The sequence below is a fragment of the Protopterus annectens genome, chromosome 2.part2 (genome assembly GCF_019279795.1).
Source record: "Protopterus annectens isolate FY-2018-M chromosome 2.part2, PAN1.0, whole genome shotgun sequence".
Lineage (NCBI taxonomy): Eukaryota > Metazoa > Chordata > Ceratodontiformes > Protopteridae > Protopterus > Protopterus annectens.
The window spans coordinates 1,123,602,848-1,123,628,525 of NC_056730.1; the positions used below are offsets into that span (position 1 = coordinate 1,123,602,848).

General features: G+C 36.6%; 1 protein-coding gene across 3 annotated transcripts in view; it reads left to right on the plus strand.

The window, feature by feature from the left end:
• CFAP95 (cilia and flagella associated protein 95) overlaps positions 1–25,678 on the plus strand; it is an 841,009-nt gene that overhangs the window by 133,453 nt on the left and 681,878 nt on the right. For all 3 annotated transcript variants that reach the window (XM_044064364.1, XM_044064365.1, XM_044064366.1), the window contains exon 3: positions 16,166–16,287. In XM_044064364.1, the coding sequence (XP_043920299.1) occupies positions 16,166–16,287 (122 nt within the window). The remainder of the gene's footprint in view (positions 1–16,165; positions 16,288–25,678) is intronic.

The window sequence follows — 25,678 nt, forward strand, 5'->3', positions numbered from 1 at the left end:
ACACCTACCTCTCACTTGTCCGGTCGCGATCCGCAGTCCAAACGTCTTCAAGAATTCAAATTCTGTGCGCGTGGACCAGGAAAATGTAAACGATCAGTCACACATCACACAGGCGCAGAAGGTCTTCTGCGTCTGTGCAGCCTGATGCAAAGGGCATTCTTAAGGAAGAATGGCCTTAAATAAAGTTTTTTTTTTAAAGAAACAGGGCAGCAGAGGTGCCGGTATGCCGTACCAGCCAAAAGAAACCCCTGGTGCTGACATAGAAAAGGAGTGACATATTTATGCATAGTTTACTATTGCTGAGTAACCAGCTGCATTTTCCATGTTTTTGGGTCCCCTACAATCTTAATACCCAGTGTCCCACGTGGACACCAGGTGTACCAGCTAGCCTGATTCCCCCCCGATTTGTTTTTACTTTCACTGGTGCTGGTTATAGAACTTAAGGCATCCTAGGGATTTTGGCCATCAACATTCCATTTGGGGGGATCCATAATGCCCTACCTACACTCCCCCTTCTCACCATGATATCATGGTGATGATTGAGGTGCTGGTGTGCAATGTGGGCATGAGGCGTATCAACTTGCCACTGTGGCAGCTCAGCCATGCCCACCACTCATCCCTCCTTGAGCTATGCCCCCAATCAGAACACCCCAAGCATCCACCAGGGATTGGAGTGGGGAAAGCCCACATAACCATCAATCCTCCTCAGGATGAGCTTGCCCATCCATCCCCCTGACACTCTGCCAGTAGCCAGAGATTGTAATCAAACCCAGGTTGACTGGGCTGTAGTCAGAGTTTTATCCCTTTATGTCATAGGAGCACTTTTCCCCATTGTAAGTGAGTTCATATATACATATATATATACATATATATATATATATATATATATATATATATATATATATATATATATATATATATATATATATGTATATATATATATGTATATATATACACACACACATATATATATATATATATATATATATATATATATATATATATATATATACATATAGAGTCAGAGTTAACTGCTGCTTGGTAACAGGCTTCTTTTTTTTAACTTTTTAATTAACTGAGAGTCACGATGTTTTGATATATTTATAGGAAAGCACCAAGCATTAAGTGTAAAAACAGTGACCTTTCCATAATATAATACATTAGCTAAAGCCCAGCACCCCACAAAAGTGGTCATATATTTCAACCTAGTTATAAACTGTAACAGTAAAAGTCCGTTTCACTTGTAAATATGCGCAGCTCAGCATTATTTTATTTAGATAGATAGTTGGATTGATAGACATATAGGTTGAGCAATAAAACAGAGAGAATATATTATCTAGCAAATATCTCTCAACTGCCCAGATTTTTGCAGAATGTCCTCATGTTTTTGGTCTGCCCTCACAAAATTTCTGACTGAATTTTGAAGTCACCAAATGACAGATTTAGTTTTCACATTCAGCAAATACATGCTAACACAAATCATGGTTTAGCAAATTTCTAAATGTATAAGAGCAATATTTAAAATATGTCCCTATTTTTTGGGCCTTTTTCCCCTATTATTTTAGTCTTTGTCCAGATTTCTTGTGCTGAGAGGATGAAAGGTATGAATTAGAGAGAGAGTTTCTGATAATTCCATTTGTAAGAGGGAGTTGCTGCCCCTTAGCACCCTGGACATAACACATTTTAAATATGGAGAGTGAAGGTCCAAGGGGCACTATGCCACCCCTTTTAAATGGAATTAACAAAAACAGAAAACAAGTTATGCTTTCCCTGTATATTGCATTACATTTTTCTGCTAGATAAGTCTTGAAGTGGTCATTGACATCTATCTATTGACACAGCATCTGTCAAGTTACATTAGTGTTATTGACAGGTATGGAGGAATAAGTAGGTTCAGTGTAATTCTGCTATGCCATCTTTTCTGCACTATTAGTGCACCTGCTTCATTCTAAGTAGGTATTATTTTCTAAGTTGTTTTACCCCAAAATGGCCTGCATGAGAGCTCTGATGTTTATATGATGTTGTTTTACAGAATAAAATGCCTCCTTTGTATAATTTATGTGGGTACAGAGTGTACTGATGTGAGAAGAGAAATTGCTGTTGTAATATCTTCCCACTTACAGTGAGAATTGTGATTTCCTACTTGTTTTGACAGTCTTTGGTAAAAGCATCAGTCTGTCTTTTGCAATGACTCTTTTAATTAGTGCCATCTCTTACCCAATATTTTAAAAGGTCAGAATGGAAGTCTGTGTAAATCTTCCATTTCAGCTCTGCTGCAAAGTTGTGGCCAACCTGATATAATAACTTTAAAATAAACTGCCATTCCCATCTGTTAGGGTGAATGATGTATGTAGATGCAGTTTACTGATCTAAATAAGTGACTTTCAGTGCAGTCATACATCAGGTCAAATTCTTTCAAGTAAAACAGTTTGCAGTCTAAACACCAACCTCTAAATAATACTTGTTGCTTCACATTTCCATTTTTATAGGCATTCCTAGTTAATTTAAAGCTAAATTACCACAGTTTAAATATTAGTCACACAGGTGTCAGTTGTCCTTTTTCAAGCTTGTTTTTGTATGCACACATTTTTCTGTACATGTCCTTTTACAGATGTTCATGGATAGAAAGCACCATTTTTTTCTACTGCCCATTACAGGGAAATACAAAGCAATACTAAGTAAATGAGTGTCCACTCATTCATGTCATGAAGATCCTTGGCTGCTGATACACTCCCTGGAAGCATGCTGCCAGAGATGCAAGGCAAGTTAAATTACAGCATGTGAGTTACAGTTGCATTTTATTATAAAACAGCCATGACATGCTTTAAAATCCATCATGTCTGCAAACTGAATGCCCACAAAGCCAGAACAAAGAAGCAACTAACAACATTCAAAGGTAGATTGCCATTTACATTTTCATTATCGGCAGGATTGGCCCAGTAACTCCCCCTTCTTTCATCTAATTGACCCACTTATTCATCCATAGGGTTAAGATCCCTTTGGCCTTTTCATTCCCTGGTGGAGGTGAGACTTGGGTATTAGGGAGCAGGTCAGACAGCAGATCCTGCGGACTGCCCTATCCCCACCCCCCCTGCACCCTTGCATGCTCTGCTATAGCTCCCAATGGAGGTGCAGATATACTTCCATGCTTGAGCAACCTCTTGAACAAGTGCCACTGCTTGCAGTGTAGACAGGTTTGGTTCCTAAAGCTGTGGTAATACCTGCATTCTTATAGGTCTTAATAATGCAGCGAGCCAAGCTGCCTGCCTCCCAGCAGGAAGGGTGACCTGGTGTCAGCTACTCACTCACATTCTCTCCCATCTGGTCCGGCCAGTGCCTGTGCTATTAATGAAACACTGGTCTTCTGGGGAAGTAGCAGAGAAAGGGTGGGTGTAGAAGGGGCAATCGTCCTGGGTGCTGTCTTGCCAAGGGCGCAATTTGTGCTAAAAAAAATAAAAAATTATTTTTACACAAATATCTTTTATTTCCCTTTAAAGGAAGCACTAGTAGAAACAGGCAGTGTACATCCTAAATGGACATCTGAGATACTCCAGCATGTGTCTTGCCCCTGTGTATGTCATCTTGCTTGGGCATTGCCCCAAAGACACGTGATTGGCTGTGCAGGTGGAAGGGGCAGTAACACGGTGCAATGAAGACAATTTCTGGGCTATATCTTTGACAGAGGGTAGAAAAAGTAAACAAGTGTGAATGTTTAAAGTAGATCTACAGTGTCAATGTGTTTTGACATAGTGATCTGGTACTGGTCTGGTAGTACTGTTCCGGCTCCTTACTATGTGCCTTCCGTTCATGCAACTGCCTCCTTCCTTTTATGGATTATGCCAGTCACTTTAAAGTTAGCTGGAGTCCTGAGCTTAAGGTCTATTATCTTCTTTAAATATATTAAACTTTCAGTAAAACTTCCTGTTTGGACTTTCTTTTGAGCCTTTTGGTCTCTTTTGTTTTTGTGAAATGTTGTTGACAAGGCATTTTTCTCTCCCCTGTTCAAAAAATGAGAGTCCTGCTGTGAACTCCAAATGGCCTAGCTCCTCTGTTCATCGGTGCAGGCAGGGCATTATCCTTCTGCAATATGGCCATTTACTTTTAATCTTTAAAGTACATTTGAACATTATGTTTTGAAGAGTAGATGATTTAATACTTTTGTTCTGGCTCAGGATTACAGTTCCATTCCATATTTTCAAGCTGAGGTGTGAAGTTGACCGTCTGACTGATAACATACATATAAAAGAATGAGTGCAGTCAGTACCTAAGTTAAAGCTTTTTATTGGCCTTGTATTTATAATCAGTGACCTATCTAGTTATTTTGTAGAGCATGAAGCACCATGATTATGCTTCAGCACTTTGAAAAATGATAAACTTGCTAAGCTCTTCCCCAGTGCAAGATCTGATCTTTACAACACTTAGAGATACATAACACAAGTTTATGAAGGAGATCCAAGTGCTATTAAGATCGCGTTTCATGTTAAGGACTTACATCAGAGACTGATGACCAGCAAACAACCCCAGTAGAAGGTAAACAGCTTTTAAAAGCTGTTAGAACTTCACTGTGCTACACTTAAAATAGAAAGTGTGACAGAACAAAGTGGCTAACAGCTTTTAAAGCTGTCAGTTCCACAGAGGGGCACTTAATTCCTCCCTGCTGCCTGACAGAGCTTAAGTGTTTTATTGGCTTCATAAGTGGTAAAACACATTCTCCTACACTTTTTTCTGTAACTGGTAGTACGTAGAGCAGGTAAAGCTCCATACACTACAAATAATTGTGGTTAGGTATCTGATCTTAACCCTTTATGTATTCTTGACATAGATGCCATTATTTACTTCTCCAGATTTGATCTTGTGGTATACTTCTTTGCAACCATGTCTCAAACAAACACACAATAACCTAGTTATGATGGGCTGTCATCATAGTCCTCTATGTTAGGGTTATAAAAGTTTGAGGTATAGCTAGATCCTTCTGTCTGTGTGCCGTAGGGATGTGCTAAATACCAGGACAAAATAATATTAGATTTCAACTTAGAAACCAAACAAATGCATACTAGGATCTGTGGTTCCAGGAAAAGCATTAAAATTAAACCAACCAAATGTTATTTTATTACAGTGAGTTAAGCACTTTTGCCCTGTCAAATTCAAATACTTCATCAGACCTGAAGGTGCATCACATGTAAAGTTTCCTCCTGAATAATTAATTGTAAACCGATTACTGACAATTTTCTCCATTTGACTATCTTGATGAAAAAACTTCCATTGGAAATGTCTATAAATATTAATAAAAAATACAAAGTTTATAACATTAATAAGCATGTTTAAAATGTTAAATACCCCCACTGTTCAAAAAAATGCAACTAAAGCAGATGTTTAAAGCTGTTAATAACAAAAGATGATAAACTTATGTTAAACCTTAACTAAGAACCAGACCAGCACACACCAAAAAGTAAAAATTCAGTCCAAGTGTTCCAAGCAGGTCCACCGGATAAAATGTAAAACTCCTTATTGCCATAGTAGATTTAGCGCTTTCGTCTGTTCATATCACAAGATGTCATCAGAATCTCTGATGAAGTCTTGTAATATAAACAGATGAAAGTGCTAAATCTACTGTGGTAATAAAGAGTTTTTTATTTTATGCGGTGGACCTGCTTGGAACACTTGGATTGAATTTTTACTTTTTATGTTAAACCTTACTGTCAAAGACATTATAATACCACTAAAGTAATGCCTTTCGGCTTTTCCCGGTTAGGGGTCGCCACAGCGGAATGCCGGTCCTCTTATGATTGGCAGTTGATTTTACGGTGCCAAGGTGTCAGCCCGAAACCCAACCTTCAACAAAGGCATACCCATTCATGCACACACCTTCCTGCATGTCTGTAAACATCACTCAGTCGCGGGGAGGACTTGCAGACTCCACACAGAAGGTGCTCCAGCTGAGAATCAAACCGGAGAATCTCCTGCTGTGAGGCAACAACGCTAACCTCTGCACAACCGCGGCCTCAAATACATTATAATACCACTACTAGGTTTGAAATGTAAATTACAGTTTTGTAGTCCCACATTTCAATACTGGAAGAACTGAAACTTTTTTTTTTCAAATCTGGGGATGGGCAGCATGAAATTTAAGCTGACAAAACAATTCCTTGTATTCCAAATTAGTTTCCCAGCTCCCTCTCCTGGGGTTTATCATTATTTTCTCTATGATGGCAAAACTGAACTTTTTAAATCCTCCACATACTTCAGCATGTTTATATCAAGCACTATTTGTGCATTTTCTCTGGAAGTCTTTTTATAGTATTGCCTTTTTTGATGTGGTAATATATTAAGATAGTGGTTCTAAATGGGGACAAAGATTTGTTATAAAAAAGTCAACAATAATGGCCTGTTAAGTTATTCTAGCATGTAACGAAAAAAAAGAAAGTATTAGTTGTAGTTTAGCCAACTGGGTGATTGCTCACTAGTGACCCTGGGGATGTCAGGAGTGAGTTAGTACATCTTAATAAGAAGCTGTTGGTTAGAGGTTATCCAAGTTTGTCTGTTCAGAAGACATAAGTAAAGGAAAAATGATCTTTTAACTGAAGTAGTGGAAGACCATGAAAATAATACTAATAAAGCATGGTCTATGTTTATGGGGCTTGCTTATGCTGTCATGATACTAGGGGCAGACTTATGAATAGTGTTTTGAGCTTCTGTGAATACATAGACAAAATAGTAGGTCATGATACAACATTTTTTAATAAAAAACAAGGAATTTTAAACAAATATTTGAATGAGATGATGAAGTACTTAATGCAAGCAGGAACAATAGGAAGGGAATGTTCAAATGTGAGAATTTTACGTAGTGTTGGTACATTGCGACTGGTCCCTCCTGTAATGTTTTTCACATGTACAAGAAGTCTGGGTTCACCAGGGTAACTCTACTTATCTGGTTACATTGCTAAATACAGTGAATGTGAACATTCCTATGCAGGAAAGACTATATGAGCACTATATGTGCGAATATATGAGCACACTTATACTATTTCTAGAGTGGATTCTTTAAATGCTTTATTTAGTAATTTTCAGGTATGCTCAAGCTTTAAATGTTTTTTGTTTACAGATTATCAGAAGAACAATATGGGGTAGAGAAAATGCCTTGGAAGTTGAACTAAAATGGCAAATACAATGAAATGCTTTTGTTATTCCTGGACTTAATGATACATATAATTTTAAATGTAATCTTAAACTGAAGGACATTAATGTTTTTATAAGAGAATTTTATTGGTGCATCAGTGTCATGTGATTTTATAAAGATGAGATGTTTATAGTTTGAATGTTAAGTCTGTCTTGACCAGTATGTACTGATGCTTACTGTTTTTTTTTATTTTCATTTATTAAAATGCTTATCCTTCTAACATATATACTCTGTTTTAATTTATTTTTAACAGATTTTTTGAATAATTATATGTTTAAAAATAAAGTCTGTTGTTGCACCATACTGGTAGCCATGTGAATGGAGGACATCATTATATTATTTTTTCATGTGTCTGCATTCTACAGTAATGTTAAATGCCAAAAGCGGGTCCTCCTCCAGCATGAATAAGTCTATAAATATCCTCCAATAATAAGGGATCATAATCTTTTGCTAAGAGGTGTATCTTGTAATAATAATTCTTAACATTTTATATTTTTTCTCTGTCATCCACTATTCATGCCAGTCTTATTTAGATCAGCAAACATGCTATACTTATGTTGAGTTATAGGCACATATTTTAGGCTTCACAGGTGATGCTCTGTTTGACTTTTTGTTGTCAGTTTGGGGCAGAAAGATGCTGAACATGTTACACCATCTCCTCCTGGGAGATAGGCATCAAACTCCATATATGTACATATTCTGAATATGGAACTCAGGATCTCATTCATATTACTAGTTTCATGAGGTGTAGTATAACAGTACTTCTGGTGTTGCAGTGTGGGAGTTTGCAATACTTAAATAAAAATATGCGTGAAAATCCTGCAGAACTATGAGATTAAATACTTTATTATCTGTTTTTACTGAAGGTATGAAATCAGATTAAAATACAGTTTTTGGGTCTCCATTTACGTAAGATATTAGAATGCTTTGTTTTAGGCAGCCCACTGACACAAAGATATGGAGTCCTGACTCTGATCTAGGCAACCTAAGTTTAATTAGTGGCTGGTGTATCCGATGGTGCTGATTGGTAGGAAGGACTTTCCTATCTTGGGGACTCTGCTGGGTGTTCAATTGTTGGACCTTAGAAAGATGATGCTGGGCTGAGGAGGCAGGAGGAAAGAGCAGCCCTGTGGGTCTGTGGTGAAGCATGCTGCTTTCTTTCTCCTGTCCAGCCTGACAGTGTTGCTAGCCCATATTATAACTATGGAAATTGTAGTATGATGCTTCCTACCAGTCCTGTCTTGCTTCACTTGCCTGGCAAGCCTTTAGCCCTGTTAGCTTGCATACAGGGAAGGAAGACTCCATGCTTAGGTGCACTCCTGGTAAGGAGACCCTCTCCAGTGGACGTCATTCTATGGAGTTGCCAATTTGGGCCATATGGAGACTGGAACCATAAGGAAAGGCAAAGCGTAAAGTCAGTGGCAGTGGCCAGTATATCATGATCCTTTCAACTTGACATTCAGCATGATGCCAGATAACAAGTGTTAATATCTAACAAAGGAAGTGAGATATGCAGCTGACTTCTGATCTCAGCAACTTTTCCTAGAACCAGAAAAGTGATGGAAGCTGAATAATACATCCTGGACCTTAAATCAGAAATGTATACCACCTGTCACATCCTATTAGAATAGTCAAATTCCCTAGCTAGATGTTACTTTACTTCCCTCAGTGTCCAGACCATGTGTTGCCACCATTCCACATTTTGTGGAGTGTTCCAACTTCAACCTTTAAAACACTGCCTACTCTGCTGCTTTGCCTTGAATGTAGACTACTGCAAATTCTGCGCTTTCATTGGCTAAGTTTTACAGCATATGAGAGATCAGTTTTCTGAAGCTAGTTGCAGTTGCAGTGTGACCAGTGAAAGAAGACCACATTTTAAAGATTCGCATTTTGCACAACTGTTAGTTCAGCGAGTCATTGATTGGTACCCTAATGCAAGAGACCATTAATAAGAGATTGCTGTAATTCTTTCTGTTACTGCTCACATATCTAATCTGAGTGAGCATGTACCACAGTTTCACAAGGCATCAATTGGTAATTGCATTTACAGGCAGATGAACCAGGGGGACGGGATGGTTGTTTATTTGATACCTCTCAACTGTTCCTGATTTTGGTTCATATTTGTGTCCTGTCCCACTTAAAATATTTGATTATTATTGTAAATTACAATTACCAGTGCCAATGCCAGCTAATAAAGTTTCTTGTTCAGAAAATGCATGCTGATACAAAACTTGTTGCTCTATTAAGCTTTTGAGGTAATTAGAGTAATACTTAAATGCCCAAATATCCCTGATTTTTGTCCATTATTTTTGCCTTGTCCAGAAATCTTGAGCAAAGAAGTTGAGGTGTGTGTGTGTGTGTGATGGCTCTGCCTTTCAGCTGAACCAGATTTTGCAGAACATCTCAGATTTTTCTTCATTTCTGCCCTGTTCCTCATTAAGTTCTTAATTTTCTCATAAGTCACTGGGGATTAGTTAGTCAATACTGCCAGTCATTAGACTTTCATAGTTCTCATTGTTCTGAAAAATGCATGTGGATGCGATGTCCATTGATATTATGCTTGAAATCAATGTTAGAGTATTCCTGACATAGGAGTTGTCACTGGTGACATTCAGCTGAGGTACCAAAGCTTTACCTTCCTGAGGTCATATGTCTGTTGCATGAGCTCAGCTCATATGTGTTGGAGTATATAGAAGGATGCATGAGTGTGGCTCCTCAGACTATCTTGCCGCCAGCCCAAATACAGGTCGCACATTTGTTGGACTGATTTCTGGTTGGTCATTGGTACCTTTGCTTCATTCATTTATCCAGTTATTTTTTTTACTTGCACTATTTTATTGAAAGTTGTTAGATGTCAGCTAGGAGGGGTAAGTACTTGTGTGGTAGGCAGGTTCCATACAAGCACTTGCATGCCTAAACATGGAGCACTATCACAGATTTTGCTCAGTCTGTCCATCATTCATTCCCATAACCTTAAGTTCGAGGCTTTCTTCTCTCAACACCTTTCTAGAGACTCCATGTCTTAAGTGCTTGGTCAAGTCCAACATGGCTAGATACACATCCTCAGATATCCTTCTGCCAAAGAATAACCGAAAGAGACCCAATATGGATCTGCAGTGCAATGTTTTAGCCTTCGATGTACCCACTGAGGTTTCAGAACCTGTGGTACACTGGATTACCTCTCAGTTGCCCACTATTGAGATCCTGTCCTGAGTCCTTGCAGACTGTTGATACATCTGTTGAACAGTGATGCTTTTCCAAGGGCCTCACGGTGTCCCTCAGATTTTAGTTAGGGAAGAGATCCCAGGCTCTCTAATAGAAGTCAGACAAGGTTCTGAACCTCTGCATGTCATCTAGGTGGATGTCATGCCTAAAGAAAAAAACAGATGACTAGGCATGTTGCCTTTCCCTCAGCAGCTAGGAAAAAGGAGTAGATACATTTCTTACAGGGGTTGTTCAAAGCTATCGTGTCCTTGAAGCTTCCCTCCTTTGGGTCTCCACAACCACAAACTACTCCTCATAAACTGCTTTGGTTTCCTGTTTTGAAGATTAACAAGATCATGATTCTGACCATTCTCTACACTATTCCTCTAAGCTGCATTCCCTAAGATAGATCTGTTCCTATGAAGAGGACTCCCTGTCACCGGATTCCCCTTTTGAGGAGGCTTCCCTTGGGGAGACTATCCATAACATGATGAAACAGTTTGAATAGCAAACCACTCAGATGTATGTTCAGAAGAGGCATTACAGCCCCTTGGAAATGGGTACACCTGCCCCTTCTCCATTCCCTCCTGCCCTTGAGGCCTTCCAGGATGCCATTCAGTCTACGTCTTCTACACCAAATTCTCAAACTCCAGCTTCTAAAAGAAAAATACAAGTTTTACAAGGTGCCTGATGACCTAAAATATTTATACAGGAATCCAGCAGCAGATCCCTCTGCAGTATTTCTCTTTAGATAAGCCTCCTAAGCTTCTGCCAATACTAATGCCCTACCTACAAGACAGTAGGCCTATGGATAGATGGGGAAAGAAGGTTTACACCTCTGGTACCCCTGGTTTTTGGGACAATTGACTACCAGACTCAATGACAAAATAATTGATCTCTGTCCTACATTCCTTAAACAAAGTTATGCTGGACCCTCCTACAGCGGACTCAAAGCAAGAAATGCAGAACTTACTCTCCCAGACACAGCATTAAGAGCAGTTACAATACTGTAGATGCTTCTAGAGCAGCTGCCACTGGATCTGTTATTCGTAGATCTGCATGCATTCACAGCCAGCCTATCCTGAGGATTTCAAATCAAAACTTTTAGACTCTTTCTTAGACAAAGACTTACTCTTTGGTCCTCAGTGTGCCAGTCTGTTCAAAACTCTCCAAGACCAAAGTATACTACTCTCCTCAGTTCCTAGATACCTTAAGAACTACCCATATAAATCTACCCCTTCATTAGAGGGGATCCTAGACCTTCTCAGAAACGAAGAAAACTCCCCTAGGAAAAAGTACTCTGACAAACCCCATGGGGAAACTCCAGCAGGGAGGCCTCCCTTTGGATGCATAAATCTGTGACTACTTCTGCAGCACCCTTCCCATTGAACCTCAACCCTATTACCCTTTTTCAAAGACTGCCACTCTCCCCGGTCAGGTGGGAAGCTTTTTCCACAGACAAGTGGGTCCTGTCTATCATCATGGATGGTTATGCCATTTCATGAGAAAATATTCCCCCTCTGAAAGGCATACCTCAACCTCCTCACAGCAGTGTCCCTTCTTACCCCATTATTCAAGACCTCTTAAACTGGGCACCATTGAGCAAGTTCCAAAGGACTTTATGAGAAAAGGATTTTACTCCAGTACTTTTCTAGTGCCAATGAAATGGCAGTGGAGACCCATTCTAGACCTGTTTGTCCTTGGAGGTACCATCCTTCAAAATGCTGTCTTCACACTCTTCTGCCTTTCATCCTTCCCCAAGCTTTCTTAATGTCACTAGATCTGAAGGATGCCTACCTACACATTCCTATTTGTCCTTCTTGCAGGAGATTACTCAGGTTTTCCTCTGGCTGCTTGCATTTTCAATTTACTGTTCTGCCTTTTGGTCTTTACATAGCTCCAAGAGTGTTCAAAATGTCTAGCTCCAGTAGTAACTTTCTGTCACACTCAGGGAATCCAGATCTTCCCCTACATGGACGACCTGTTGAACCAGGCCCTCTCTCCAGATACTCTTCAGAACATACTCTTCATACTCAATGCCTTACAGGTCTGGTTTTCACTGTAAACTACAAAAACAGCAGATATGGTCCCCACATAGGACCTAGTTTTCCTGGGCTGCAGACTGAACACAAGGAAAATGCATACCTTCTTCCCCCATAAGAAAATCCAGTCTGTCCAATTATTTCCAAAAATCTCTCCTCTGTAACACATTGCTCAGCAAGGGAGATGCTGAGAACTTTAGGGTTAATGGCAGCCTCCATTTCTATGCTTCCTCTGGTCAGACTGCACATGAGGAAACTCCAGTAATACCTGAAACTGGTGTGGTCCCAACACTGTCACTCTTTAGACACCCCCTATTCTTCTCTCTTGTCTCAAAAGGAGTTATTTTGGTGGAAGGGACAGGTCATCCTCAACCCAGGACTATAATTCACACCACCTGTTCCTCTTCAGTAGATTCAGATGAGATGTGGGGGGCATGAACAGGATCACACCGAGTAGAGGGGAAATGGCAACCACAGTTTCTGGAGGAACATAGCCTGAAGGAAATGAGGGCTCTTCTACAAGCCCTTCAGACCTTCACCCATTTTTGGAAACCCTGGCCACTTTTAGTGTACACAGACAATACCACAGTTATCTGATATATAAACAAAGGGAGAAGCTCTACCACATAAATCCCTTCTCAGGACAATGTGCTAGCAGACTTCCTAAGGCACTCTTGGAGGATCACTATGAATGGACATTGAACAGAGAGGTTTTCCAGACAGTCAGCTTCGGTTGAGCACTCCTCAAACCTCTTTTATTCACCAACCAACCATCAGCTCCCCCAGTTCTTCACCAGGGACCCTTGTCCCACAGCCTAGAGGACAGCTGCCTTTCTTCGCATGGACAAGGAAGTTCCTCTACTTCTCCTCCTTATCCTCTTCTTCCAAAAATTCTTCTCAAGGCACAAAAGGAAGCACTGAAACTCCCTTTATTGGCACCTTTTTGGCCAATACAGCATTGGTTTCCCCTGCTATTTCACTTGACAAAGGGAAATTACAGTAAAATACCTCTATAACCAGACCTGATAACTCAGCAAAAAGGGTTGCTGCTCCACTCAAATCTTCCATCTCTCAACTTGACCTTTGGATGATAGGATTTTGATTCTTGAAAGACACCTCTTCTCTGAAATTTTGTTCAAGTCCTATAAGAAGCCAGGAGACCCACTACTAGAAATTCTTACACAGCTAAATGGAAAAGGTTTTGCTGTTGGTGCGACAAACATGGGCAGGACCCAGTCTTATCACATGTCCCTACTGTACTGCAATATCTCTGTGATCTACTTTGATCAAGTTTGGCCTACTCTTCTGTAAAAGCACACCTCTCGGCTCTCAATGCCTATCTCCCTTTTAGCACTCTACGTATGGCTAGGGCAGACGTAAAGCTTTTCCATAGGGGAGTCCTGCAGGTTAACCCATCAAGGAAACCCATCTTCCTCTTGGAATCTTAATTTTGTGCTAGTAAAACTTACACTACCTCCTTTTGAACCAGTGTCTTCCACTTCTCTAAAATTCTGTACTTGGAAAACTATCCTTCTCTTGGTTCTCACCTCTGCTAGGAGAGTTTCAGAGTTGCAAGCTATTTTTCGTAAGTACAGGGAGACTCTCAGGGCTAATCTGTCCTTCATAGCGAAGGTAGTGAACAAGCTGTCATCCAATCAGGGTATTCACCTACCCACTTTCTTTCCCAATCCACAAAACAGAGGGGAAGGGATCTTACATTCTCTGGACATTCACACTCAAGTCAGATTTTTATCTGGACAAAATTAAACCTTCAGAAAAAATCAACTGACTGTTTGTATCATTTATGAGCCCTATGCTGGGCCAGCCAGTCTCCAAACACACTATTACAGCTTGGGTTTCTAAGGCTATCTATTTCTGCTATTCATGCTATGGTAAGACCTTGTCTTACTGCCCTAAAGCACATTCCACCAGGACACTGGCTTCCTCAGGGGCTTTTCCTAAAAGAGTAGGCTCCAGGTCTATCTTGGAGGCTACCACTTAGTAGTCTGTGCTCACCTTTACCAAACACTACAAAATTGATGCTTTCTCTAGGTCCAGGACATCTTTTGCTAGGTCAGACCTGTGTGGACAGCTGGACAGGTCTTTTACTTAGTGGCCAATCACCTTTCCTTCCTCTTTCAGCTCTGAGAATCCCCCATACATTGTGAATACTGCAGTGATTTCAGCATGGACATTGTAGAGTTGTGTAAGAAATTACCATAACAATAGGTGTCCTACTGATCACTGTTGTAGCATTCCATCTCACCCTCCAGCCCCTGTTCTCTGTCTTACTTCAACTTTCTTATTCTTCCCATTTGCTTTAACCTGTACTGTTACATGGGAAAAGGTGAGTTTTCTTCGCTGTTCGGACTACAGCTCTTCTGCATTTATTTGCCTATAGTGTGATTTTGAGAAAGTCACTTAAACCAGACAGTGTTCCTGGCTTACTGTTGAAAAAGGGCACTTTGTCCAGTGGGGTTTCTTTGTTAATGAGTAGATTAACAGATATGTAAAAATATTTCCATTTTTAGTTTTTGTCCCACTTAGTTTTTGGCTTTATATAGAATGCTTGAGTAAAGAAGTGGAGAGGTATTTTGGTCTGTTCCTCTTAAAATATGTTTTTTTCTTAAATTGTTGATTCAATCACTAAATGATAGGCTCAAATGATTTCTTCAGAAAATGTTTACCAATGCAAAGCTCATTCTAAGTATATATGACCACTATTTAAAATATATTCACAATTTTGGTTCTTTGTCAATGATTCTTGAGCTAAAATTTTGGGAAGGCAGAGAGGGGGCTGTAATAGGCTGCACTGTATGATTTCCACAGCAATGAGCTGAAATACATTTCTAGACATTAAAGAATGTCTTAATTTAATTGCAAGCAAATATCTGAGGCTTACTGTGTGTGTACACAGTGCTGCGAATGGCTATTAGTGGTTACATCTGTGTATGTGCGTAATTATGCATATAAAAGCTTCTATAATGTTATGATAAACAGAAAGCACTTAGGGCTGTGGAAAAGGCAATGTGCTTTGTGCAAGAAATGGGAAAGTTTATGGCAATAGTTCTGTTACTTTGGTAAGATGGCAATGCAGTTTTAGAATGTTTAAGTGGCTCTATGTATTGTATGTCACTAAAATGAACAAAATTATTTTTTTGTCCTAGGCAAGGAAAGTATCACATTAAAAATGGGTCACGTGGGCAAGAAAATTGTAGGCTGTGTAGGACTTAGTTAGAAATGCCTGAAGCTCTGTTCATTTTGAGGCTGATGTGTCCTATTTGTTTTTATTTATTTAACTGCAGTGTAAATGTGTAATTAGTAAAAGATCTACAACCATGTCTTTGACAAATAAAGTGGCATAAAGTTTGTATATTTTATCTAATTATCTACTTAAACTATAATTAAGACTGACCTGTACAGCAAGCAAAGAAAACAGGCATGTTTATCTTTTTACAGGCTAGTAAGGATACCTTTTTCCTGGCATGGCTATGTAGGTATGTATTTAATACCACAAGGGCATAATTTTATAGGCTGTGCCTGCCAGGGGACAAATTTAAACATGTGTACCCCCCACTCCAGGGTTGTGAATGTACATGTATGTATGTTTTAAGTGCTGTGATTTTAAACTCTTTGCTATGTTTTTTGATGGGCCCTGCGGAAGGCTGAGAAGTTAAAAGGTATTATCCAAAGCCATATGAAGGAAATGTGTTCTCATTATTATGCATTTTTTTTTTTGCAGGAATGGGACACCACAACAGCTGGACATATGGCTCAAGTTCAACTGAAGAAAGACTATGAAATGAAGGAGACTCATAAGTCATTATTAAATCAAGAGAGTTTTGAAATGGAAAACTTTAAAAGGTATGTTTTACCAACTTACAGTTAATAGTTTTTGGTTAAAGCTGCAATAAAGCAAATACTAAGGTCTGAGGTATCACATTAATCATACAGTATTTACATCAAAATTACTTTGCTTCAAAAACTGAGAAATTGCAGTATTCTGCAGTCTACCCAAAAATTATAAAATATTGAAGAAATTACTTGCTAAAGAAGCATCAAAGGAATCATATCCAAAAAGCTGTATTTCTGAAGGCAGGTACTAGGAAAAAACAGATTAAGATTTTACAAAAACAATAAATTCATATGCATATGATCCAATGACTAAAACTCCTGTCTGTCTGTCTGTCTGCAAACCTATCATATATGCTGGGAATTGTTTGTACTCATACCATGTTGCTAAGGCCTGGATCTCCGTATCTCTGTCCATCAGGTCAATACCCTCTCTTTCATCCTTCAAACCCATTCTGAAAGACTTCCTAGCCAAAAAGCTATCTTTATTCTTGATCAACCCCAGGATAAACTATACCCCTAAATGTAAACTAATACCTATTTATACCTTTCATCTCCTTACTCTCACTTCTTCACTCACTTCCTTACTTCTATCAATTTCTGTCCTCATGACTTCCTCCTAAATATGCCACAAGCCTTCTTTTTTCTTGCTTTATACTGGAATTCCCGTTTGCATTATACCAACATACCTTTAATTTCTCTATAAACTGGCTAAAAGTTCTCTAACTATTAAATCATTGTCACATAACTTGTATCTATTCTTAACTAATGTCTTCATATTATATCTAATTTGGTATAAATTTAAACTGTATTTTTTGTATTATTATTATTATTTTTAAAGACTGAATATTTGTTAAAATATTTGTAATACTTTGGAGCTTTTCTCCCCAGGCCCCTGTTGAAAATAGGCTCCTATCCAGTTGGACTTTCCCAGTGGTCAAATGTCAGTAAATAAATCTTCTTCTGTTTCGGCTGTTCCCGTTAGGGGTCGCCACAGTGGATCATCTGTTTCCATTTCTTCCTGTCCCCTGCGTATTGCTCAGTCACACCAACCACCTGCATGTCCTCTCTCACCACGTCCATAAACCTTATCTTAGGCCTTCCTCTTTACCTCTTACCTGGCAACTCCATCCTTAGCATCCTTCTCCCAATATACCCATCATCCCTCCTCATCACATGTCCAAACCAATGCAATCTTGCCTCTCTGACTTTGTCTCCAAACCGTCCAACCTGAGCTGACCCTCTAATATACTGATTCCTAATCCTGTCCATCCTTGTCACACCCAGTGCAAATCTTAACATCTTTAACTCTGCCACTTCCAGCTCTGACTCCTGCCTTTTTGTCACTGCCACCGTCTCCAACACATACAACATAGCTGGTCTCACTACCCTCTTGTAGACCTTCCCTTTCACTCTTACTGGTACCCGTCTGTCACAGATCACTCCTGACACTCTTCTCCACCCATTCCACCCTGCCTCTATTCTCTTCTTCACTTCTCTTCCACACTCACCATTACTCTGAACTGTTGATCCCAATTACTTAAACTCATCCACCTTCAACAACTCTACTCCCTGCATCCTCACCATTCCTCTATCCTCCCTCTCATTCACACACACATATTCTGTCTTAGTCCTGCTGACCTTCATTCCTCTCCTCTCTAGAGCATATCTCCATCTCTCCAGGGTCTCCTCAACCTGATCCATACTCTCCCTACAGATCACAATGTCAACAGCAAACATCATAGTCCATGGGGCCTCCTGTCTGATCTTGTCTGTTAACCTGTCAGTAAATAAAATAAATAAATAAATAAAAATATGCAGTTTAAGACATTGTGGTACATATACAGATTCCCATGATTTTGAAGTGTTTCAGAAATCCAGTTACAGCTGTGGAGTACATAAACAAATTTATCAGATAGTTTAGTAAAGTCAAAATGTAATGCTATAAAAATACTACTAGACGTTAAACTGGAAATTATTTGTCACCATGGCAGCCTTGAGTCCCATGATTCCTGTAAATATAGAATGCAGAGAGATTGTTTGGAAAATATTTATTGAATTTCTAGGTTTTACAGTGTAAATGATAGTGCCACAGTGATATCACATAGATTTTAAAATGTAAATCTTAAAGAACTTGAGACCATATTTATTTTAAAACTCTGCTAGTACTATGTATAGGTAGATTGATGGTAACTTTGTTTGCAGAGTTGTACTCTGCATGTCCTATACAGTGCCAAATGGGCAAGCAAAGAGGCAAGACTCATTCCACTTAAATATTTTCTAATAGGAGCTAACAGATTTCAGTTGGAATGCAGCAGTACATATATGCTCCAGTGAACCACCAGAGGTGTAGATAACTGTTCTGGTGCCATCCTGCAGTCTGGTGCATTCCTCTCTTCTGACATTAAATTGTAGAACTATGGTCACACTGAGGTGTAAAGGTGTATGCCTGCTGGACTGACTGTTCACATATACTGACACATAAGAATCCTGACATGAAAACATTGAAGCTGCAGAGTGACATGTTGTACACATGCTCCAGGAATTACCCCAGAGCAGAGCATCAAGGTACAAGTGTTTTTGCAGGGGGGCAAGTCCCCCTGCACCCCAACTCCCTGCTAATTATATATGGTAACTCCAAGATCACACAGTCCCCGGGGAAAGGGAAAATACCCATGTCTGGTAATTGTTGATCTTGCACAGCTGTTGACCATCTGTGTGTGTCAATCAAATGGTGTTAACCAAACAAGTGTCTGTGTAGGTCCACAGTTGTATACACACACCCACACACACACATATTTATATATATATATATATATATATATATATATATATATATATATATATGTATATATATATCTATCTATATATATATATATATATATATATAAATATATATATATACACACACACATATATATATATATATATATATATATATATATATATATATATATACACACACACACATATATATATATATATATATATATATATATATATATACACACACACACACACACACACACACACACACATATATATATATATATATATATATATAACTATATATATATATATATATACATATATATATATATATATATATATATATATATACATACACACACACGCACAAACACACACACGCGTGTGTGTGTGTTACAACAGTTTAAGCTATAGCAAACTTCTTGCTACATTTGTATCATACAGCTGCTATCAGTACTGGTGGCACATCAGGTAAATACATTTGCCTTTGGTGCAGAAGGCTGTGGCTTCTGTTGCCACACCAAGTGGATTGATTACTGCCATTGCAGTGCAGCATAAGGGGGGTTGAATGTGCCGTACTTCATTTTATATTTTATTTATTTATTTATTTTATTTTACATTTGTTAACCGGGAGGGTCTGACTGGACACAGGTCCATTTTCAGCGGAGGCCCGGGGAGAAAAGCTCCATGTTACACTATTAGCATTTATACAGTTCTAAGCAAGTCTTAAGAACAAATTTAGGTGTTATATTATTTAAAGTAGTACAAAAATGAAAATTTACACAGCTTATGATGCATCTTTTAGAAGTGACAATTAGTAGGAAATTAACAAGTTTTTTTTTCTCTCAGAGGAGATGTTAAGCAGAAGTCCCATTTGCCTGAATTGGTGATAGCATAGGTCGATGTAAAAGAGGGTTCCTATCAGCATTTTGAATGTTGAAAATGCTGAATTTAATTTCATCGAACTGAAATGTTCGAAATCTCAGAAGAGCGAACTGACGGAACATTGATTTCTTTCCCAGGGAAAGAAATTGGTGGGCATTTTAAATGTTGAAAATGCTGAATTTAATTTCATCGAACTGAAATGTTCGAAATCTCAGAAGAGCGAACTGACGGAACATTGATTTCTTTCCCAGGGAAAGAAATTGGTGGGCCGTCATCAGAGTTTGCTATTTCCTCCACTGTGGTGCGGTCTCGGAGTTGGTATATTTAAGTAGGGGGTGTGGGGGGGCAAAGCCCCCCACTTCTGTTAGTGTTAAATATTAAAAATATTTTTTTTTTGCACGGAACACCGATTTCTTTCCCTGGGTAAGAAATCAACGTTCCGTCAGTTCACTCTTTTGAGATTTTCAACATTTCAGTTCGTTTAAATTGCATTTGGCGTTTTCAGCATTCGATATGCTGATATAGACCTGTAAAAGATACCACTCTATTTATCAAAAAGAGTACGGGTACTTTACATACAAAAATAATTTTTATTTACAACATATTTATAAATTACAAATGCAGATATACACATCTATTTACACATACTCATAATTTCCTTTATAATCATGCTAAATTTATGTCCCTATTAGACCCCTACTCCTTTTTCCATAATCACCATCTGATTTTACTTAATGTTGTTGCTAAAATCCATTTAACATTAAACATAATTTCATTTATTCTTTCATCCCACATAACCCATATAACATAAAATAATGTATATTCTTTTAACATATTTTTTTACTTCTGTTCTTTTTTTTTAAAACAAGTTTATTGTTTTAACATATAAGAGAAATATCATAACAATTTTATACAAATAATTAAAAATAGGTATTATTATAATATTCAACAAAACAACTAAAGTATTTACAAAGACATCCACTACAATCAGATCAATTAATTAAACTAAAATACTGTGCTATTGAAATTAGAATTTTTTTAACAAATTTTGTAAATTATCCCATACAATAAAATGTGATGTTTTTCTAGTTGTTCTCATTCTAATTGTGCTTATTTCCATATGACACATTATATTCATAACATTTTAAATTCATTGAACGAAGGAGGTGTATCTGAAATCCAATTTCTAGTTATTATTTTCCTAGCCACTGCTAGGATAGACCATAACAAGGGAAGCTTAATCTTTTTAACACATTGAGGTACAGGTGTGTTGAATAATATAAGAGACTTAGAAATAATGAAATTATCTGTAAAAAGAGCCTGCAAAATTCATTAATTGACTTCCAGTATTCTTTCAACTTCATACAGTCATAAAACATATGAGCCCAGTCAGCATTAATTTCTACATTACATCTCTTACATAGATTATCTTTATTATTAATTTTATTCATCATCAAATGTGTATAAAAGATCTATGTAAAAATTTCCATGTATAAAGTCTCCAGACAATGGAAGATGTAGTTCTATAAGCAGATTCCAATATATATTGTTTATCTTGTTGAGTTGGTGGGTCCCCATTAATAGAGGTGAAATAATTCCAGTATGAATCTACATTGTAAAATGTTTCTTGTCTGATAATTTTATGTATATATGAAAGTTTACCTTTATCAGAAACTTTATGCTGTAAATTTATTATCAAGTAATCAATCAGTTTTGGAATAGATTCTTTAACTGTTATAGACATTAGATCTATTCTATCAATGAGATGTTGTCTAAAGATCTGAACCTCTAACCAGCAAGTTTCTTTTAGATCAAATTCTTGTTTTAAGAAATCTAGATTTTTAACTTTATTATCAGATATCAGCTGATACCAGTACTTTAGATTATTATCTATAGCTAAATGAGCTCCTTCAGAAGTAGATGACATAAGCATACCCTGAGTATAAATTATAGGAATACAATAAAATTCCATTCCCTATACTTAGGGTGCATGAATATAAAGTTACGATAACTAATAATAATATTTAATGGGTAACAGACCATATGTTTAGGTGTAATAGGTGAAGTACAAAATTCCTTTAGCAACCACAACATGGAGTTATTTATAATCATATTTTTATGTGTTAAGGAGATTTTCATGAAGTGCATACTAATTAGCTCCCAATAATCTTTCCATTTTGCGACATATGACCGATCTATTAATAAAGTAATAACTTTTATAATAGAAGAGATAATATATAAATTAAAGTCTGGAAAAGAAATACCCCTTGAGACCAGCTATTAGTATGTTTCTTTAATGCAATCCTAGGTCTATTAGGTGCCCATAAGAAATTTAACATTAGTGTATTCAGTTTCTTGATAGTTATTTTTGTAGGTGAAAGTATTATTGATTGTATTAAGTGTAAAATCTTGGGGAATATTATCATTTTAATAATTGTAAGTCTCTCCTCCATAGTAAAAACATATTATTCCAGGTATTAAAAGATTTTGCATATTAAGAAAACAGGTATTATAGTTATTATATATAATAGATTTAATATCTTTAGATAGTATTATACCTAAATAAGTTATCTGACCTGAGTTGGGTACATATTTAGTAAAATCACTAATGAGAGTATTTTTTCGTGTATATATAGGTAGTATTTTAGTTTTTCTTCATTGAATATTAAACCAGAAATACTTTTAAAATTCATCATTTTATCAAATAAAGACTGCATAGAAGAATTAGATCCTGCTGATGTAATTAGAACATCATCTGCAAAAAGTTGAATTTTTGATGTTGTATTTTCTTCTATTTCAAAACCCTCTATGTCAGGACTGTTTCTAATCAAATTAGCCCAAGGCTCCATTACTAAAGTGAATAATAGTGGAGAAAGTGGACATCCTTGCTTTGTACCTTTAAGAATGGGTATTTTTGTGAAACATATGTTCCTACCTTAATATAAGCCAGCGTTCCTTTGTATAAATGCTCAATTAAATTTACAAATGCATCAGAGAAATTTGTGCACTTCATTAAGGTAAACAGATAGTCCCAACTTACTGAATCAAATGCTGAACCTATATCAAGACTAATAAGTGTTAAATCTTTCTTTTTCCTATTTGCAAAATCAATTAATGTTAAAGTTCTTCTTATATTATCAAAAGTATTTCTATTTACAATGAATCCCGTCTGATCTATGTCTATAATGCCGGGGATAATTGTCTTCAATCTATCAGCAAAAATACTCATAAACATTTTATAATCAACATTAAGTAATGAGATGGGTCGATATGAAGAACATCTAGTTGGATCTTTATTAGGTTTTAAAATTGGTGAAATAAATGTATATTGCCAAGATGGGGGGGTTATTAACTCAGTTTGGGCCAGAATATAAACCTTATGTATTAATGAATATGTAGTTTTAGAAAGGATTTTATATATCTCTGGTATAATACCATCATTACCCAGTGCTTTGTTTGATTTAAGCTTATTTATTTGTGTAATAACTTCTGTATATGAAATACTCTTGTCCAATAGTTTAATCTGTTGTTTATTAAGCTTTTTATTCATGTTTGTGGTTATAAACTCCTTTATTTTATCTTTAGGTTTCATGTTAATGTTGTTATGGTTAATCTTGTGAAAGTGATTTCTAAATTCATCCAGTATTTCTGGTATACTAGAAACATTCTTCTTTTCCTTAGAGAAAAGATTTCTTTGATATGGTTTTGTTTATTCAATCTTTTGTTTTATTTTTAAGTCTATGTAAGTATTTGGGGCTTATTGAATAAGACAAAACTTGTATTTCTCTAAAGTTATTTTAACTTTATGAGTTAAAATTTCTTTGTATTTCTCATTTAGTTTGTTTATTTCTTCAATAACTTTCTTGTCCATAATATTTTCTTTATTATTATGTTTATAAGAGTCTAGTTTACTTTGAATATCTAACAATTCCTTATCCCAAGATTTCCTTTTGTTATTATACCATCTGATACTTTGTCCATATAGATATGATTTTAAGGCATCCCAAACATAGACAATGGAGACTTCAGGAGTATTATTTATGTCTAGAAAATGTTGTACTTCTGAAAGTATATATTCTTTATAGTCTTTTAGCTGAGTTAAGTATGCTGGTATCCTTTTGATCTGAACATTATGAGTATTTTTTATCATGAATTCAAAAACAATTGAGTTATGATCAGATATAGGACATGAAATGATTTTGGAATTAATTAAATCTGTTACCATCTGGTTAGAAATAAAGACCCTATCTATTTTTGAATAAGTTTTGTATCTGTTAGAAAAAAAGGTGTATATTAATGATTTTGACTCTATCTGATTATTAATATCATTCAAATGATAAGAATTAGCAAAATCATTTAAATGTTTTGCATTAGATGTAATTCTTCTTTTCTTTATAGTGGTAGTATCACTTTCATGTAGTATACAATTAAAATCACCAGCTAAAATAATATCCCCTATAGAGAATGATATGATCTTATCAATATGATGTTTCACTGTATTAATACCAATTCCAGGTATCCAGTATACATTAATTAAAGTGTAAGTCTTCCCATTAATTTGTATTGTAACCATACAAAACATTCCTTTGTCATCCTGATAAGACTTAATGGTTTTCGGAATGGGCATACTTTTATTCCATAAAATAGCCACTCCTCTTTTTCTGAGTGTGCTCTGAACTAACCAATACTGCATACTTATTAGTGGCTAGTTTATCAATATCTTTTTTTCAAGAGATGGGTTTCTTGCAGGAAGACTAGATTGGCCTTGTGTAGATTAATGTATCTTATTAGGCTTGCCCTTTTACACGGATTATTCAATCCATTAATGTTTAAAGAAATTCCTTTTAAAGATGTCATTTGGCATTTTTAAAACTCAAGAATCTTATGATCGAAATAACAAATAACAAGATAAATAATGTTACATCTCCTCTTTTAGGTGTACCTTTAAATATAGCTGTATTTATTAAATCTCTTATGGGATTTTGTATAGGATTCAATTTTGTTTGTAGTGACAATGAGTGTACAAAATATATTGTGGATGTCAAAACTATATACATATAACAATGAACAAGTGAAAATAATGTAAGGATTAAACCTTACATCCCGCCTGGAGTTGAAAACTCCAACTTAGAGCAGTATTTACTACTCAAGTTAACCCCCTACCCTAAGCAGCAGTACCTCAGCTACCACCTTATCAATTTAATACTAGTTATATTTAACTGAGGTTAACAGTTTTCAATTCAATTATCTATCAAGACAAAACTACACATTTGGTAAAACAGCATCATATAAACTAAAATAAACTTTTTTTTTTTTTAAAACTGTTCATACTATTATATAGATCTATGTAATATATAACACTTGAATTCTAATAGCATTCAAATAATCTTAATGTTAGAAATCAAGAGGAGAGAAAATTATGTTCTAACATTCATTTAAATCAAAAACTTTGGCTAATATGATTCAGACATTACATGCATTAAGATGCATCTATTTTCTGTCATGTGAATTCTATCAACAGCTTCCAAAAATCTTGAATTGTTTGTATATGAGCATTTACTTAAACTCATTATTGTCAATAGAGTAAAATATTGTATTCATAAAATTATTATAAATCATATTGCATAGTTATGCAGATTCTCAGAAACACCTGCGTTATTACCTAAAAAAAAAAAAAAAAAAAAAAGCCATCACACACATAAACACAGACACACACACATACATATACACACACACATATACACACACA